Source organism: Sapajus apella, unplaced genomic scaffold (assembly GCF_009761245.1).
Source record: "Sapajus apella isolate SASKATOON/1434 unplaced genomic scaffold, GSC_monkey_1.0 scaffold3, whole genome shotgun sequence".
NCBI classification, from domain to species: Eukaryota; Metazoa; Chordata; class Mammalia; order Primates; family Cebidae; genus Sapajus; species Sapajus apella.
Window position 1 is genome coordinate 47,279,797 of NW_022436943.1, and position 18,631 is coordinate 47,298,427.

At 43.3% G+C, this 18,631-nt stretch overlaps 1 protein-coding gene across 2 annotated transcripts in view; it reads left to right on the forward strand.

Moving 5' to 3' along the window:
• The first annotated feature begins 690 nt into the window (after positions 1-690).
• Positions 691-18,631, forward strand: part of FER1L6 (fer-1 like family member 6) — a 212,071-nt gene continuing 194,130 nt past the window's right edge. For both annotated transcript variants that reach the window (XM_032253154.1, XM_032253169.1), the window contains exon 1: positions 691-976. In XM_032253154.1, the coding sequence (XP_032109045.1) occupies positions 954-976 (23 nt within the window). In that variant the 5' untranslated portion in view covers positions 691-953. The remainder of the gene's footprint in view (positions 977-18,631) is intronic.

Below are 18,631 nucleotides of genomic sequence, written 5' to 3' on the forward strand. Positions count from 1 at the left end.
TATTTTCCACAATTCCTAAGAGAAAGAAAATAGAGGCATTTTCAACGTAGCCAGCTGTCTCTCCCTTACAGGTTTCCAGCTGCGTTTCTTTTCTTTGGACTGTGGCAGAATGAAAGGAGGCTTGGTCTGGCTGTCAGGTTGCCTCTACTGTTTATTAGCTGTGTGATTTGGGCAGTGGTCCTCTTTAGGCTCTAGGTTTTTGTTTTTGTTTTTTCTCTCTCTAAAAGCAGGGGTTGGACTAAGCCACTGGTTCCCACGTTGCACTATTGCCCTCTGGGAATGGCAGGTGGCAGCTGTGGAGGTATTGGAGAGGATCTGGAAATCCATGTGCTGGACAAGTTTGAGGGCTGAGCAAAATAATACCTCACACATGTCTGTCATATATGTGTATGTTAAGTTTAAAAAATTTAATCAGTTGTACTAGCCACATTTCAAATGTTTAGTAGTCACATAGATTGGTGGCTACCATACTGGACAGTGCAGATACTAGAATATTTTCATCATTGTTGGAAGTTCTATCAGAAAGCCCTCTTCTAGGAGAACTGAATGACCTTATTAGTGTGTTTTCCTTGACATGAGATGGTCTTATGTTCTCTTCTAAGGATATTTTTAGAAGAATATGAGTTTGAGCCTGAAGGCCTTTAGCTTTTGGCTCTGTCACTGAAGGGGAAAAAGATATACATCGGTGGGTGGGGAAGGTTAAGAAGCCTGGAATATTGATCCACTTTGTGGGACAGTTTGCTTTGCACTTTTGATTGTACTTAGTAACATGATGCTTGCAAACAGCCATGTACACCAGTGAGTGTTGATTCAGCCACACCCCCAGACCCAGCAAATAGCCTCACCCACTCCATTACTCAGAAACTCAGAAGCCTGTGCCCAGGATCTGGATAAAGACACATACCAGGATTTCGCTGGTTCCCAGCCCAGAGGAGCCACTAAAAAGAGGAAGAATGGAGCAGCCATCCAAAGCCAAGTAACATATTTCCTTCTCTTAACAGGAAAGCTTATGGGTGTGGCCAGTCAAGGGACTGGGGGATAGAAACTAGGGGGTCTTCCTTCAAAAACTCCATGGGTTACCTAAGACTTAAGGCTTAGTAGGAAAAAATGGGTCAGGAGGGACAACTGGGCCGGATCATGCATCTGAAAGACATGATTCCTCTTCTGATGAGTAAATAAATAATCTTCACTCTAGAACATTTGGAAAATGTAGGAGCTAAGAGGATTTCGATAATCACTCATTATTACTGGAGGTAATTATTGCTGATGTTTTGAATGTTAAAAAATTTTATTTTCATTCCTTGAACTATAAAAGGTATTACATGCTTTTTTTTTTTTTTTTTTTTTTTAAATAGGGTCTTTCCTTATTTAATTGCACTAAACTGGAAAGCCAGCTCAAGCTTGTGGTTTCTTTTCTTCCGCTGGCTATTTCTGTCTGTTTCAAAGTCTCTCCTCTCAGTTTGTAACTGAGAGTTGAGGTCTTGCAGTTCTGTTGCAGGAATGATGTCCCTTGGTCTCACTCACAGACTTGTTTGGGGCTCTGCTGGGGCTAAAACTTTGCCTCCATGGCCATGACAGGCAGGGGAGTGAAGGGCAGTTTGTCATGTGATTCGGCGGCGGGGCGGGGGGGTTGACTTTTCGTTTGTTTTGGGGAAGGATGAAAAGGGTCTGGACACTTTTTAAAGTGAAAAGAAACTCTACTTGTTTCTCTCCATCTGCAAAGTGATTTGGTAGAATTACATGGGTACATCACGAGTTCAAATGGGACAGAATTGGGATTTAGATATAATTGGGCTGCTGATTTGCTATTAAAATTCAATTAGTCATTAATTAAATTGTTATTGACCAAGTTATGAATACGGTGTTCAGTAGGGCCTACTGAACATTTTGTAGGGCCACAAAAATGGACCAGACCAGATGCCCCTCTCAGAACATTTACACATTAGAGGTCTTGATCCATAATGCAATGGGCAGTCACAATCTGAGTGTTGCAAGTATTACAACAGAGGTAAACTCAGGACACTGTTGGAGCCTAGGCAGGGAGAGGCACTTAATTCATTTTAGAGGGATCAAGGACATCATCTTAGAGGATATGCATCTAAACTGAAAAGTGAAGAATGAACAGGAAATAACATTTTTGAATGTGGAGGTGAGAGTGGGGGTGAGGGAGAATGTTCCAGGTGGAAGGTACAGTGTGAGTAAAGGCAGGCAGGTGAGAGGCAAGATGTATCTGGGAAGACAAGTCCAATAAAGTATATCCTATGTCTGTTTTGCATATTTTGCTGGTAAACGCTTGGACAATAATGTTTGCTTCAAGGCGAGCCTGTGTTGATCTCTGAGGGTGCATTTCCTTCATCCCCAAGCGTAAACGTCGCCTGTTCTGAAAGAAGACCCAGGGTCAAAGCTGCCTTCTTCAGGCAGCCCTCCTAGATTTTCCTCTGGTAGAAGTAAACTCTCCCTCTTCTGAATTCTCAGAGTGCTCCTGTCTTCTTGGAACTTTCCACTTTATACAACAGTTGCTAACGAATATCTCTCCCGCCCTCCTGGATTATAAACAAATTGAGATCAGGGACAGGCTTATAGTCTTCCAGAATCTTGCATGGTGCCTGGAACAAGGACGCCCTTCAACACATGCATGTACTCAGGGAATACTAGCTCATGATAAGGACTGATGTGTGCTGCTGCCTCATGTATGTTTTGAGTTTTTATGATGTTGTCTCCTTCATTGCAAATTATCCTTTTCTCTCCATATGTTTGCCCTGCTCTCTTGCCACAGTCAGGCCCAGGATAATTTTTAGAAGCGGATAATGGCAATTAGTTCCATTTAGTCAAGCTGGTTGAATTTATTGGAATGCAAGTTTTAAGTGGCATTATAAAATAGTTCTTGGAGTAAGGGCTCTCCTTTGGGTGAAGAGAGAACAAAATTTCTCATGTAGGCAGCAACTCTTTTAGTGTTGTGGAGGTTCGATATAATATGGCTATATTAGTTGATAAAATAGTGAAATACTTCCATGCCAGAAAGTGAATAGCTCCTGCCTTGAGCCCACTGAGCGCCCTTCTGACACCCAATACCCACTTGCATCCAGCAATTAATGTGTCAATGCCTGGTTTAGCCGGAGGTCTAGGGTCCTGCAGGAGCGCCACAGTTGAGTCACTTCAATAGGTCAATACCCATGCCACTGGCGTTTTGACTACCACCTCTGCTTATCAAGTATGTGTCTATCCGTGATACTGAGGCATTCCTCCTAAAGAAAACAGGATTTGGGGGTATTTTGGATAAAAGAGAGCTGATTAGGAGACCACACAGTAGAGCGATTCCAACCCATTGATTTTGATCATTTACTAACTGCATCACCTTAGGTATGATGTTTCACCTCTACTTCTCAGTTTTCTTGTCTGTAAAAGAGGGATATCAATTCATTCCTTTATCCATCCATTCATCTGTCCATCCACTCACCCACCCATTTATCCATCCGATAAATAACTGTGCCAAACTGGAAATGTTGCCTAATGGTGACCAGACACACATTTAGAGGATTCAGTTTGGGGGACTTGCCATAAATCTAGTTTTCAAGGTCAAATGACACATCAACAGGGAAACTCATTTGAAACTGCAAAGGACTTGACTGATGTTAAGGTGTCCAGTACATCAGTAGTATCCACTCAAAGAACAGGTTGGGGCATTGCTGTACTATAGCATTCACTAAGGCCCTTCCGCACTTCAGGTATTCATGACGTTTGTCTAGATCTCGGGTAGGGCCAAAAGGACTAGGAGTCAGTTTCCATTTAACTATTTGTTGAAAGTCTCCGTGTTCCAGATGTTCTCTCCCTCCCACCAAAGAAAAAACATAAAGAGCTCTACAATCTTTGCTGAATGTAAAAATAATGCACAATCCTTATAAAGATATGAAACAATTCAAGAAAAGGTATAAAGACAAGAAGTAATATTAATCCCAAATTCTACCTCCCAGAGAGAAATATGTATTTTTGATGTAAAATTCTCTTCAGGCATCTTTTTGTGCATATATACATTTTTACACACAAATTGTTTCATATTATTCATGCTGTTCTAGAAGCGACTTTTCCTCTGAACATTATCAACATACATGGAAAGTTTTATTCTGGGAAAATGACTGAAAAGAAATGTTTAACATTAAAATGGGCTCTATTCTCTGTGGTTTCTTTCATCATAGCATTCTAGAATTCTGTTGAATCCTTGTCTTGCATTTTCCCCTTGAACTAGTGAAGTTTGTGCTTAGGTCCTGTACAGTGGGCATCTTTTCAATTCAGCAAAGACAGCCAGGCCCAGTGGCTCATACCTGTAATCCCAGCACTTTGGGAGGCTGAGGCTAGTAGACAGCTTGGGCCCAGGAGTTCAAGACCAGCCTGGGCAACATGGCGAGACCCCATCTCTACAAAGATACAAAAATTAGTCAGGCATAATGGTGTACATCTATAGTCCCAGCTACTTGGGAAGCTGAGGTGGAAGAATTGCTTGAGCATGGGCGGTGGAGTTTGCAGGGAGCTGAGATCGTGCCATTGCGCTCAGCCTGGGTGACAGACAACTGTCTCAAAAAAAAAAAAAAAAAAAAAATCCAACAATTACATACTGGGACTGCATGATATTCCATTGTGTGTACAAAATTAATTTATGTAATTAGTCCCCAGTTGATAAGTATTTGAGACATTTCCCATGTAATAATCCTACAACTATCATCCTCATGTATTCAGCTTTGTCTATGTGCAATTGCATCCTCAGGACCAATTCCTAGGAATGAGAAGGCAGAGGTCAGAGGTGTTTAAACTTTAATTTGTATTCGTGGCTGGGGCTATTAAGGGACGAGAGAAGTGTAGGCTGTAGGAGGTTGAGGTTTAGCTGAAGTCTTGAGTCTTAAGTCTCATGGCACCATCGAAGAACAAGGCAGAAAGTGTTTAGTACAGAGCTGAGAGTGAATGCTGTTAGGTGGAGGGGTCACCAAATGTTGGAAACAGTTTCAGCAGTGAGTAAATTGGCCTTGCTTTGGAATTCTTAAGAACAGTGTGGACGGCATCAGATAGGGCATCTCTGGGAGATTCCAGTGTAAAGGCGAAGACTGGGGCTGGATTCCTTTCAGTTCAACAAATATTTAGAGAGTGCCCCTCAGGTTCAGGCATGGGATATGGAGAAAAACACACCAGCCCCAAGGGCTCTCAGTCCAGAGGGGACATACAGTGGTCAACAGGACCTGCAATTCAGAGTGGATGGCTCCAATGGGATCCTGCCTCAGGGGAGGCAGTACAGTGACTCTGGGTGGACAGAGAGGGCGGGTAGGCAAAGAGAACACTTCACAGGAGAGCTGGGCTTGAAGGAGGAGTGAGAACGCCTCAGGCAGGGAGGGAGGTAGGGGGCCCCCTGAGTCTCAGCAGTGGAGAGGCTGGAGGCCAGGAGAGAGTGGGACACTGTGGTCCAGGCTTGCCAGAGCATAAAGCAGAGCACGGGAGGGCTTGTCCTTTGAGGCTGTTTCCCATACCTGGGGCCAGCAACCTCTTCTCATGCCTTAGGTTTTTTTATTCCTTTACTTGTCCAGGCTGGGCTTCCTGGTAGGGAAGACTTGCTTTGCATTTATTCTTTATGTAAAGTAAAGCTGTCTAGGAGGCATATGATAAAGGTCAATTGTGAAGGCCTCGGCTTCAACAGCAGGACCTCTACTTGCAAAGCTTCCTGCCAGTGTAGGCAATACAGCTGCCCCTCAGTGCTTGACCCTGGGGGCCCTGCCAAGGTACAGCACTGCAATGGCTGGAGGAGCCACCTCTGCTGGTGGTCCAGGATCTTGAGAACAGCAAGCCCTATGTCCTTGGGCGGGGCTGGCTATGTAATTTGCATGGCTCAGTGCAAAACAAAAACATAGAGCTCCTTAAGTTTAAAAGGCAGGAAAAAAGTCTTTTCTGTTTTCCACAGTCTCATGATCTGTCATGGTGCTTTTTATTTAGATTTATTAATAATGTCATGCTCTGTAAAGCACAGGGATGCTCGTGGGGCAAGTGCAGACCTTCATAGGCACCCAGAGCTCCCGCCCATATGAATCACATAAGATCCCTGTGTCTGACCTGGACTCTTCCTGCACCTGTGAAAGGCAGGAGAGATAGCTGGGCCAGGGAAGGGGAGCAGGTGGCCAAGAATCTGTCCTGGAGAGGCAGGGAGGCAGTGGGAAAAGGGACACACAAGAATGAAGACCCTAAGCCCCTGGCACATGTACACAGTCCCATATGACACAGCAGCCATGGCTAGGAGCCAGAGCTGGGAGAGGAACGCCCATAGCCTAAGTGACCACTTAGCAGGGCTGCGGTTGCGTAGAAAACATTCCAGCTTAGTACAGGAAGATACACTGAGTGACCTTTGGGGTCTCTCCCTACTCACGGATTTTGTGACTTTTGTAATAAAGTTTTAGGAAAGGTTATTCACTCATGCACTCATTCAGCACACTCAAATGCCACACTCTTCCACATGCTGGGGACAAAAGACAGAAGGCTGTTGTCTGCTGCTGAGGAATTTTTAACTGTAAAAAACCATAAAATTTACCATTGCAACTATTTTAAGTGTACAGTTCAGTTGTGTTAAATATATTTACACTGTTGTACAACAGATCTCTGGAACTTTTTCATCTTATAAAACTGAAAAGATACCCATTGAAAAACAATTCCCCATTTCCCTTCCTCTCAGCCCCTGGCAACCACCATTCTACTTCCTGTTTCTATGAGTGTGACCACTTATACTACTCATACCTTGTACAAGTGGAATCATGCACTATTTGTCTTTTTGTGCCTAGCTTATTCACTTAACTTAATGTCTTCAAGACTCATCCATGTTGTAGCATGTGACAAGATTTCCTTCATTGTTAGGACTGAATAATTGTACATTATATGTCCATCTCACAGCTTTCTTTAGCCTTTCATCCATTGATGGATATTGGGTTGCTTCTATCTCTTGGTTGTTATCAATAGTGCTGCTACAAATACGGATGTGTAAATATCTCTTCAAGATTCTGTTTTCTATTCCTTTGGATATATATCCAGAACTGGTATTGCTGAGTCACATGGTAGTACTATTTTTAACTTTTTGAGTAACTGCCATTCTGTTTCCTACAGTATTTGACATTCCTGCCAACATTGTGCAAGGATTCCAACTTCTTTATATCTTTGTTGCCCTTGTTATTTTCTGTATTTTTAAGTTTTTAGAGACAGGATTTTACTCTGTCGCCTAGGCTGGAGTGCGGTGGTGCCATGTTGCCTCACTGCAGCCTTGAACCTCTGGGCTCAAGTGATCTTCCTGCCTCAGCTTCCCGACTAGCTGGGACTACAGGTGCACACCACTATGCCTGGCTAACTTATGGATTTTTTTTTAGAGAGTGAGTCTTGCTGTGTTGCCCAGGCTTGTTTCAAACTCCTGGTCTCAAGTGATTATTCCACCTTAACTTTTTTTATTTTGATAGTACAGATCCTGATAGATGTGAGGATTACACTCTTGTAGACGGCCAGGCATGTCAACAGATGCCAGCAGTGGGGTGTCTGGAGCTGGATAAAAGTCAAGACAGGACACCCCGGGGCAGCCGTGGGGAGGCTCTATCTTACCGATGATGATGGCATCAGGAGAGGCTTTAGTGTGGAGGCCTCCCTAGGGCTGAGAGACTTGAAAGGTGTTTTCAAGCCCCTTGTAATGTGCCGTTGATCTCCTGTGAGACCCTGGGCAAGCTGATTCATCTGAACCACGGTTCTCCATTTCTGACAAGATGGGCTGGGCCAGGCAGCAGCATGAGGGAGGTATGGAACTGTGAAACAGTCTGGCCAGTTAGTGTACCTCATCGCCCCAGGTACTGTGATTTCAACCTTTGCCCCAGGTTACTTCCAAAGTAAATGCTGCAGAGCTGGTGCCTGCAGGCCCCTCGCCCGGAGCCTTTTTCGTGGCCAACTGGAAACAAGCCAGCACGCCCGGTGCCCTGCTCCCAGCAGCTGCGGCCTGCGCGCATCGGCGGGTGGCTCACGTGACCTCAGCTGCCGCTGTGGCAGCTTTGGGATGCTGGCTGTCCAGGTGACTGCCTGCTGGGGACTGCGGCGTTCCTTCTGCCTGACAGAAGGTAACATCTGTGGCTGGAGAGATAAGGAGAGTTTCTGTCTGAGTCACTGGAGGAAACAGGAAAAAGAAAAACCTCCAACTGAGGAGAGAATCCTCAGGTTGCAGGAAGAGCAGCTGGTGTGTCCTTCTTCTGGCCTAAACCTGGTCAGAAGCAGGCTGAGGCGCTCTGAATACTGTCCAGGCCGGACTTTGTGCAGGGGCCCAGCCGCCCATCATGAGGGAAACAGATGTGTGCGCCAGGGTCCCAGAGAAGACCATTAGTGGGAGAAAGCAGCGCCCCCTGCTGGTGATAAATACAGCAGAGCCGCGGCCTCCAGCGGGCACCAACTGCCTGGAAATCCTCCACCTCCCCATCCTCCCCGCGCCACTGCCAAGAGAAACTGACGTGTTTCTGGATTCTAAGGTTCACATTTTGGTCTATGGGTTGCATTCGGTTTGTAGCTTATAATTGGTATGCATAATTAATGTGGCGTGGTTTATAAATCGATGGCACACCTCTTTTCTCTTTGATCTCACTGACTGTCACAGCAGCCCAGTGAGATAGATTTGAAAGGAAATTGGTGAAGACTCCATAGCTAATAAACAGTGGAGCCAAGATTTGAACTCAAAGTTTGTAATCCAAAGCCCCATTTTCCTCCCTCCCACTAAACCTCATTGCCTGGCCCTAGTTTTGGAGAGCTCAATAGCTGAGATCTGTGCGGCTCCCCACACCTCCATTCTGTCTTGCCTTCTCTGCTCTCAGGCTAGCTACATCTTTCCCTGCATGATGGAGGGGATATTGCTCACTGCATTTCTGCCAGATGAGCTGCTGTGCAGAGGAAAGGTTATCTGAGCCAGAGGCCCAAGCAGGTATTTTGCCCCACCCTCCTCCAAGGGCTCCAAAGGTAGAAAGAAAATGTCTGAATCAGACAGCAAGATGCTGATGGATATTCACAGCCGTGATCCTGGAGGGAAAGGAAACAAACTCCATTTTCTAGGTGATGGGACAGAGGCACAGAGAGATGAATAAAACAACTTTGTCAATGTCACCTATAAAATGAGGTACAGTGCATGGCCATTGGCTTTAATGCCCTTGATTTTTCCACATATTCTGTTGAACCATATGAAATTGCTACCTGAATGGGTCAAAAATAGTTGACTCTAAGCGACTTCACCTGGTTCAATTCAATGTCATGCTGCGTCCCCAGGACACCACAAAATCCTGCAAGTACTCTCAAGTTCTTAGAAGAAGCACTTAATAATTATGCATAAGAGTAGCCTAATCTATTTTAGGTTATTTTTAAAGTCAGCAATTTAAGCATAGTAATGATGATGGTGATGGTGATGATGATGATAATGTCAACAATAGCAGCTCACCCCCCCCTTTTTTTTTTTTTTTTTTTGAGATGGAGTCTTGCTCTGTCACCAGGCTGGAGTGCAGTGGCGCAATCTCGGCTCACTGCAACCTCTGCCTCCTGGGTTCAAGCGATTCTTCTGCCTCAGCCTCCCAAGTAGCTGGGACCACAGGCGTGTGCCACCATGCCCAGCTAATTTTTTTGTAGTTTTAGTTGAGATGGGGTTTCACCGTGTTGGCCAGAATGGTCTCGATTTCTTGACCTCGTGATCCGCCCATCTTGGCCTCCCAAAGTGCCAGGATTACAGGTGTGAGCCACCACGCCCAGCTAGCCGCTGACTCTTAAGGAACCCTTAACATATGCCCAGCCCTGTGCTAAGCCCATGCATTATTTCATTTAATCCTCCCAACTGTCCTATAAGGTAGATTCTATTATCACCTGATTTTACAGATGAGGAAACTTAAATTTAAGAATGTGAAAATCTGGCCGGGCATGCTGGCTCATGCCTATAATCCCAGCACTTTGGAAGGCCAAGGCAGGTGGATCACCTGAGGTCAGAAGCTCAAGACCAGCCTGGCCAACATGACAAAACCCTGTCTCTACTAAAAATACAAAAATTAACTGGACATGGTGGCAGGCACGTGTAGTCCCAGTTACTCCAAAGGCTGAGGCAGGACAATTGCTTGAACCCGGGAGGTGGATGTTGCAGTGAGCCAAGATCACACCAACGCACTCCAGCCTGGGCAACAAAGTAAGACTCCATCTCAAAAAAAAAAAAAAAAATTATATGGCTGGGTGCAGTGGCTCATGCTTGTAATTCCAGCACTTTGGGAGGCCAAGGCAGGTGAATCACCTGAGGTCAGGAGTTCAAGACCAGCCTGCCCGACATGGTGAAACCCCATCTCTACTAAAAATTCAAAAAAGTAGCCAGGTGTGGTGGCAAATGCCTGTAATCTCAGCTACTTGGGAGACTGAGGCAGGAGAATAGCTTCAACCCGGGAGGCAGAGGCTGCAGTGAGCTGAGATCACACTCTAGCCTGGGCAACAAGAATGAAACTTCATCTCAAAAAAAAAAAAAAAAAAAAAGGAATGTGAAAATAATGAACTGGAACATTCAATTAATCAAGGCACCCTTGGTCTGTCTCAACTGGGCTTCCATGACAGGACTAAGCCCTGGCACTCAGAGGCATCCATTGTATGTAATACATTTTCTCTGTTATGCATGTAGAATGCTATTAATTATGTACCATTCCAGGGAAAATTGAGAACAAAAAGATCACAAAAATCATTTTCTGTGGTTTCAATAAGGTGCACTGAACAAGAAAGGCTGCTAGAGGGTGCACGCGCCCACACTTCCCTCTTCACTTAGTTGTGTTCTGTTCAGCTCCCTGTTCTCTCATGGTCACAGTCAAAATCAAATGGACGGCGTAATGTTAGTAGAATGCTTCCCAGGTGGTTTGTGTTTGCTCACTTACCTGTTTACCTAAGGTAAACTTGTGACCTCGATCCAGATGTATCTCAAATTCAATGGGCTATCTAAAATTCAATCCCCTAGAAGTGAAATCTCTAAATTTTTGATTGTCCATCTGATTACAATTATTTGTTATTAATGAATTTTATCCTTATATTAAGGTACTGATAAATTAGAATGTTGGTTTTTCTATATGTAATGGACACTGAAAACAGTAGCTTTGATAGGTAGTAATGAACTTCTCTCTCATGGAATAGTTAGGAAGGAGACAGTCTAGTGTTAAAGAGGTGGCTCTGCTCCATGAGGGAACCCAGGAACCCAGTCTCTTCCTCCTTGCAGCTTTGATATCCTGAAACTGTTTCACTCATCTGCAAAGCCCAGGAAGGTGTGCTGAATTATCCATATTCCAAGTAACAGGATAGAAGAAACTTCTGGCAGGATGAAGCATGACCCCTGTCTTTCAGGACAGAGCTGAAAGTTACAGCATCACATCCACCAACATCCTATCAGCTAAAAATTGTCACATGGCCACATCAGCTATAAGGCACCAGGCTGCAATAGATGCTAGGAAAGGCAGTTTTGTAATTTTGGTGGCCGTGTGCCCAGCTGAAAATTGGCAGTTCTATGAAATGGCATTACTATGACAAATTGGCATTACTATGAAATGAAAGGAAGAAAGCATAGCAGGAGGCAACATTCGAAAACAGATAAACAATGAGATGAAATGTACATAAATGGAAGTTTCAGTATGTCCTTCTTGCACTGCCATGGATGGTCTTGCCCAGACCCCAGAGTGTGCCTACCCTTCCTTGGAGACCATTGCCCTGTAGGATTGTTTGGTCTTCCCCAGACACATTTGAGTGGCCCTTCTGAAAATGACAGAATGCTTTGCTTACAAACATCATCTCCATGTACAGCTACCTTATTTGCAGGGCCCAGTGCAAAAGCAAACATGAGACTCCTTGTTCAACAATGATTACAAATTTCAAGATGGCAGCAGCAGAGCAATAAACAAGCAAGGGGCTTGTCTATGCATGGAGCTCAGTGCGCAGGAGGCACATCTATGAAACCAGCCCTGCTCAGTTCTTACTGGGAAATGACAGAAAAGGCGTTCAAATTCTCACTGACTTCTTATCATGGCTATATAAGTTATGGCAGTCGACATTTATAAAACAATCCAGTGTAAATTAACACCCAGAATGGGACTAGATATCCAGGTTTGGGGAAGTGGTGGCAGCAGTCCTCTAGTGCATGCTTAGGAGTGCTTCTTAGACTTGAGATACTGGGCATACATTCCTGGGCGTTTAAGAGAATCTGTGTTGTGATGTCATGTTGAGTGTTCTTTGCATGATCACCTCCTGAGGGTAGGTTCGTATTATGTTTAATAATCCCAGTGGCTTACTTTCCTCTGGAAAAAAGACTACGTCCACGTGGCCTGGAAATAGGTGGCCTGGGCAAGCTGCAGATTGTCTGGCTCCTGTGCACAGGGACCCAGGTGAGCACAGGGGAAAGCCTGGCCTGGGGCCAGCTCTGGGAGCTCATTCCCGGGAAGGCTGGAGTGGGCAGGATGTCAGTTCAGGTTCTGGTGGAGGATGCAAACCTTGTCAAACATTAGGCCAAGGTTGTATACAAGCAATATGGGGATGGATCAGAAACTCAGGAGACCTGGAAGACTGCAGGGGAGACCTGGAAGACTGCAGGGGGCAGAAGACTGCAGGCAAGGGCACAGAAGATAAACTGTGAATAGCCACAACTCAGGCTCACAGTCTCTTACTGACAATTCCAAAATCCATACAGCTCTGAAAACTGAATGTTTTCTCTCAGTGTGGCACAAACTCTTTTGTTGTATTACCTGATGTGAGGCAATTTATTGGCTAAGTAATATATATTCTAAGCCATATATCTAATTGTTAGAGAAATATTAATGTATTTTATTTTGAAATACTGTCCTAGACTCTAATGGAAGGTTGCTTAATATTCTCTCTTCTAAAATCAGAAGGATTATAAATTTCATAACATATTGGACTCCAAAGATTTGGGGTAAGAGAGGTGGGCTTGTAATATGTATGATTTATTGCACATTTATTATGTGTCAGGCACTATTCTGAGCACTTTGCATATATTAATTTAGTTAATACTCATGATACTTTAAGACATAGAGTTGGCTTAACGTTGGCCCTAGTGAGAACACTGGAGCCCAGAAAACTTTTATAATTTTCCCAGGGTCGTAGTCAGCAGGCAGTAAAAAAGGCAAGCATCTTGGGAGCCTAGTTTTATGGCCAGGAAGTGAGTCAGATAGCTCAAAAAGAAACAATGAGCAATCTCATTTTGGGAAAAAAATTATTCAAACTCATGACTTGGCTGAACCGATTCAGCAAGTCAGTAATAGTAACACATGGAGTTGCTAGGTAAGGCGAGAGGCTTCATGAAAGAAATTTTCTTTCTACTCTCCAGGTTTCTAACGAAGCTTCTCAACAACAGTAGAATCTATGCTGACCCTTTGGGAAAACCATGGGACATTTGAGTGGCCAAGATACATTGATAGAATTCACAATTTTGTATTTAAATATTCAAGGAGCAGCGCAGTTTTTATTTGTTAAATTGGATTTTTGGCCTGTCAAATTTTGTAATAATTATCCTAAGTTTTGAAAAACTTTACATTTTTTTTTTTTATAACAGCACCATTTGTTTTAGTAGAAATCTTACTTTAGTGTTTGTCTTAGAAGTTGTACTTCTGGTTCATAGGCTGGTATTATCTTACTTTATTGATGTTCACATTATAAAAGACAGAATGCCAAACCCTGACAAAATAAAAATAGACCACATTTATCACTTCTCAATGTTCTAAACTTATCTTGGTTAGAGAGCTGAATTGGTTTAGTTTGACAAGATTTGTTCTTTATGAAGCTTTGCTGAATCCCTTCGTACAACTTTAAATATCACAGTGTTTATTGTCTGGCGATTTCTTTTCACAGTTTTTTTTTTCTTTCCAGAAGTGGACACAATGTGCATATCATGAATAATGGATGGTTTTGTTTACGTAATTGTTATAAATCATTGTAAGAGTTAGGCAGGAATGTTAATTTCTTTATCAGTAGGAATAGAAATAGAAGGTTTCATTGATTTGTAAATTATCTTTGAATGGCTTTTGGAAAAAAAAAATCTTCTCATCATATTTTCCTTACAAAAATCTTAATAAATGCTTACCTTTGCATAGAAAAGTAACAGATGAATATTCTAATATGTTCAACTTTTGGGGATTAAAAATGATACTTAGGTGAACTAATATCACTGTTGAAGTTGTTTATTATTGGTAGAATGGACCTTTGTTTTTCTTTTTGGCTGCTCTGCACCTTTAAATTTCCTTTCCAGTTTGTAAATTCTCCCCAAGGTAAGAGCCATAAACTTACTTTTAGCTTCCCTTGCAGCTAGAATGCAGGCATGTGACACAGGCTCCACCAGCCAGATTTCTTGCATTTGAGATTTTGAATGGAAGGCTAGAGACACACATAGCCAGGTGCAGAGTAGAACCATTCTGGTGTGGGGAAGGGCAAATCAGCTTGTTTCTTAGAGGGGGAAGTAGCAGAGGTTCGGCAGCAGTTCTCAGTGGGGTGGATAAGCAGTGTCTGAGTCCAGAGGTGGGGTGTCCCCAGGGCTATCTGTGGTGGGATGAGCACTGCTCCTGGTTTTATGATATTCAAGCCTGGTTCTCTGAGCCTCCTTGAAAATCTGAGAGCTGTTTCATATTCTTTTTCTACGTAATCAAGCCAGGGAGGTTTTCTGTAGTTTGCAATTAAGAAATCCAATGGGTACAACTGGAATCTGAGGATAATGACAAGGAAATAGGATTCTCTCACACATAACTCCTTTCACTGTTGAAAGTTAGCAGTAGAACAAGATTATTTACCAGGTCATTCTTATAGGAGTCATCATTTACTTAAACGGATTCACTGTTGAGAATAGCCTTCTAGAGAACATGAGGCACACCCATGCAGGGTGTTTTTTAAGGGAAATGGGGGTGACTTAATTACCAGTGAAATAGTTATTATGAGCTTGGAACTCACTGATGTGAATTGGTGAGTTTGGAATTCATCAATGGCCTCAGGAATGAGGTCTCCTGAGGATTAAAAGATGAGCCATGAAGTCCTGACTAGAGGTCCTCTGGAATGTTCCAGGTTCTTGGTTTGAGAGGCATTAAGGGATGATTGGAATAAAGAATACAGTCTCACTTGAGGCCGTGATGTGATTCTTTGATTCAACATGTTTATTGAGTGGCTACTCTGCCCGATGCACATGCATGAGGCACAGCAGGGAAATGGACAGAGCTTTTGTTGGGTGCTCTGGGGTTTCAAAGTGTTTTCACATTTAGGTAGGGAAAGGAGAACAGCCTTTATAGCTGTTTGTAGACATTAAAATTTGGAGAGGTAAATAATTTATCCACAGAGACGTAGACGGCAAGTAGTAGAATTCAGAGTTAACTTCAGATCTTTTGGCTGCAGAATCCTATGTTCTTTCCAGGACACTAGTGCCTCTTAGCTGACAGAGCTCAGGCTTACTGTTTCTTCCCTTTTCTAGGAGGGAAGTCTACATCATGGAAGAATTAACTTGGTCAATAAAGAGGCGGGTATCCTCTTTCTGAGGCTGGTGGCCTTTTTGCCATCCTCCAATTCAACTACTCTAGGCTGACTCTGTCATTTGTATCTTGACTGGACACATGGTATCGAGGGCTGTGCTTGATGGGTGACATGCAAGGAAGGGGAGACATCAGGGGTACATGAAACGCCTTTGGCATGAGGGGTTGGTACCACCAAATAAAGTCAAGTGTGAGAACTGGGGAGAGAGGAAGCACATGAAAGCACAGGAAAATGTATTTCATTTTTTTCCCCTAGGGCATTATAAGAGAAATGTGTTCCACCCTTAGTGATACCACAATCTAGTGGGCAAGATAAGTATGTACACAACTGAGTCATTCCTATCCTCAGGGCTGTGGCTCTTGTGCATTTTCTTGCTAGATGGCTTGGTTTTTTTTTTTTTTAAGAACTGAAATTTTCATTGAGATGATTGTAAATTACTGAGAAATGTAGGTAACATGCAGTTGTAAAAAACAATGCAGACAGGTCCCACATACCCTTTAACCAGTTTTTCCCAAAGGTAACATTTTATAGGAAAATATCGCAACCAGGATATTGACACTAATGGAATCCACCGATCTTATTCAGATTTCTCCCATTTTACTTGTACTCATGGACGTGTGTGGAAGTGAATGTGTGTATTTAGTGTATTTAAGGTAATTTTATCGCATTAGTTTGTGTATCTGCCACCACAGTCAAGGTACAGAATATCCCCATCACCACAAGGATTCTTCATGTTGTCCTTTTCTATTTTTTATAACCATGCCTTCCTCCCTCACTGACTTTGTCTTTTTTGGCCCATGTGTTCTTGGTGCCTATAAAGATACTTAGTAAATTTGTGTTATATGAATAAGTGAACTAGCAGTGCCAAAAGATATACATATAAACACACACATAGTGGATTTGGAGGGCAGAGGAAGGAGCCGTTCATTTGAGCTGGGCCTTAAAGAGGGAGGAGGAAGAGAGGCAGAACTTAATGATGAGCACTATCGACATTCATGACTTGGACGGGCAAGCACAGAAGATTCCCATTCTACCACTTTTTGTCTGAGTGGCCCCAGGCAAGTGGCTTAACTTGTTCAGTTTCCTCATCTTTAAAATAGGGTTGACACTAGTACCCACTTCAGGGTTTGCTGCGGGATGAATGGGCTGGTACATGTACAATACTGGGCAGAGCGCCTGGCACATAGTAGGACTTAATTCAATAAGAAGACGTTGCTGTTCATGGTCTTGATTTTTTGTAGTTTGGGGAAGGCCTCCCATGACTTGGGATGGAGGTCATGCCTCCACCTGCCTTTGTGAGGAGGCAGAGGTTGAGCGTCTTCCTGCAGACGCCCATGGCTAATTCCCATCTCCACCCCACTGGCGTTCTGCTGTTCTTGACCTGTCCTTTCCACTATGGTTTTGAATACGGTGTTTACAGGATCCATTAAGACTTTGGAAACATCCTTTGGTAATAGGCTTTAGAGCTGTCAAGAGACCCTGAAGCCAACAGGGTAAGAACAGCAAACCTACACCCTTTGAGGCTCTGGAGGCCCTGCCTGCATTTTTCACAGCATCTCTTATTGTATCTCATGGAGAAAATGATAAGTTAATGGGAAGTTGCAAATCTGCCCATTAACCAGGGCACGGTCTTGTGTACCAACAGATCCACCAAAACTGCAGGGCTGATGGATGAGTTTTATCCCAGCCTAAGCTCCTTCCATGGAGGCCGGTAGGAGACTACAAGAATCAGCTCTTTCTCTTGTGCTTCCTCTTTGTGGGATCAAGGAGGGGTGTTTACTAGGAATCTGATCTGGGATTAATGTATCTAGACGTCCCTTGATCCCACTGAAATTCACTTGCTATGTACACATCTGTTGTGAGAAAAAGAAATCGTCTTGGTTTACAGAGACAAAGGGCAGTTAGTAAGCAGAGCAGGATGTGGGTTAAGAAACCCTTACAACTCTCTGCCAAGTATCCAACCCACTGCAATAGGCCAATGCAGGAAAGGCCCGTTAGTAACTGAACTGCAGAGAAAATGTTTGTTTGCTTTCTCTTCTTCAAGGGTGAGATTGAACAGAGCCTGAGCAGTTTTCTTCCAACCCCAATTTCTCTACAAGTGACATCATCAACAATTCATTATGTGTTATCAAATATTGTTGTCTCTGTTTCTTTTTGTTGCAAATATTAAAATCTCAACAGTCCAGGCACTTAACGCATAATTATGGGCAGAGAACTGTTTCCCAGTTACAGGACACATCCTGTTGGGGGTATAAGCAATAATTTTAGGGAGTGCAGTGACATGGAACTAAATAATATGGAAGTACATAAGACATTATTATTTTGAAAATTATCTTTCAGTTCTACTTTTGCCAAAGAAATCTTATCTTTGACAGCTCTAGCTCTCTAAGAGTTACCAATTCTTTTTTGAATAAGGAGAGAATAGGCCTTTTACTCAGAACCATCTCAGGCAACAGCTTCTATTCAAGCTGCAGTTTATTTAACAGTGTCTTTCTTCCCCTACCATATTTATTTTATTTTACTTTTTGAGATGGAGACCAGCTCTGTACCCCAAGCTGAAGTACAGTGGTACGATCTTGGCTCACTACAACGTCTGCCTCCCGGGTTCAAGCAATTCTCCTCCTCAGCCTCTTGATAGCTGGGGTTATAGGTGTGAGCCACTATGCCCGGCCCCATATTTATTCTTCAAGTTACTTTCTTAAAGGCATGTGTTACTTGTTTTCTATTTAAAATAGAATATAAGTTTTAATATAAATTTGAAAAAATAAATGATGAGCTAATTTTAAAAATTAAGTTAACGGCCAGGCACAGTGGCCCAAACCTGTAATCCCAGCACTTTGGAAGACCAGGCAGGCAGATGACCTGAAATTGGGAGTTTGAGACCAGCTTGACCAACATGGAGAAACCCCGTCTCTACTAAAAATCCAAAAAAAAAAAAATTATCTGGGCATGGTGGCACATCCTTGTAATCCCAGCCACTCAGGAGGCGAGGGAGGAGAATTGCTTGAACCCAGGAGGCAGAGGTTGCGGTGAGTCGAGGTTGTGCCATTGCACTCCAGCCTGGGCAATAAGAACAAAACAC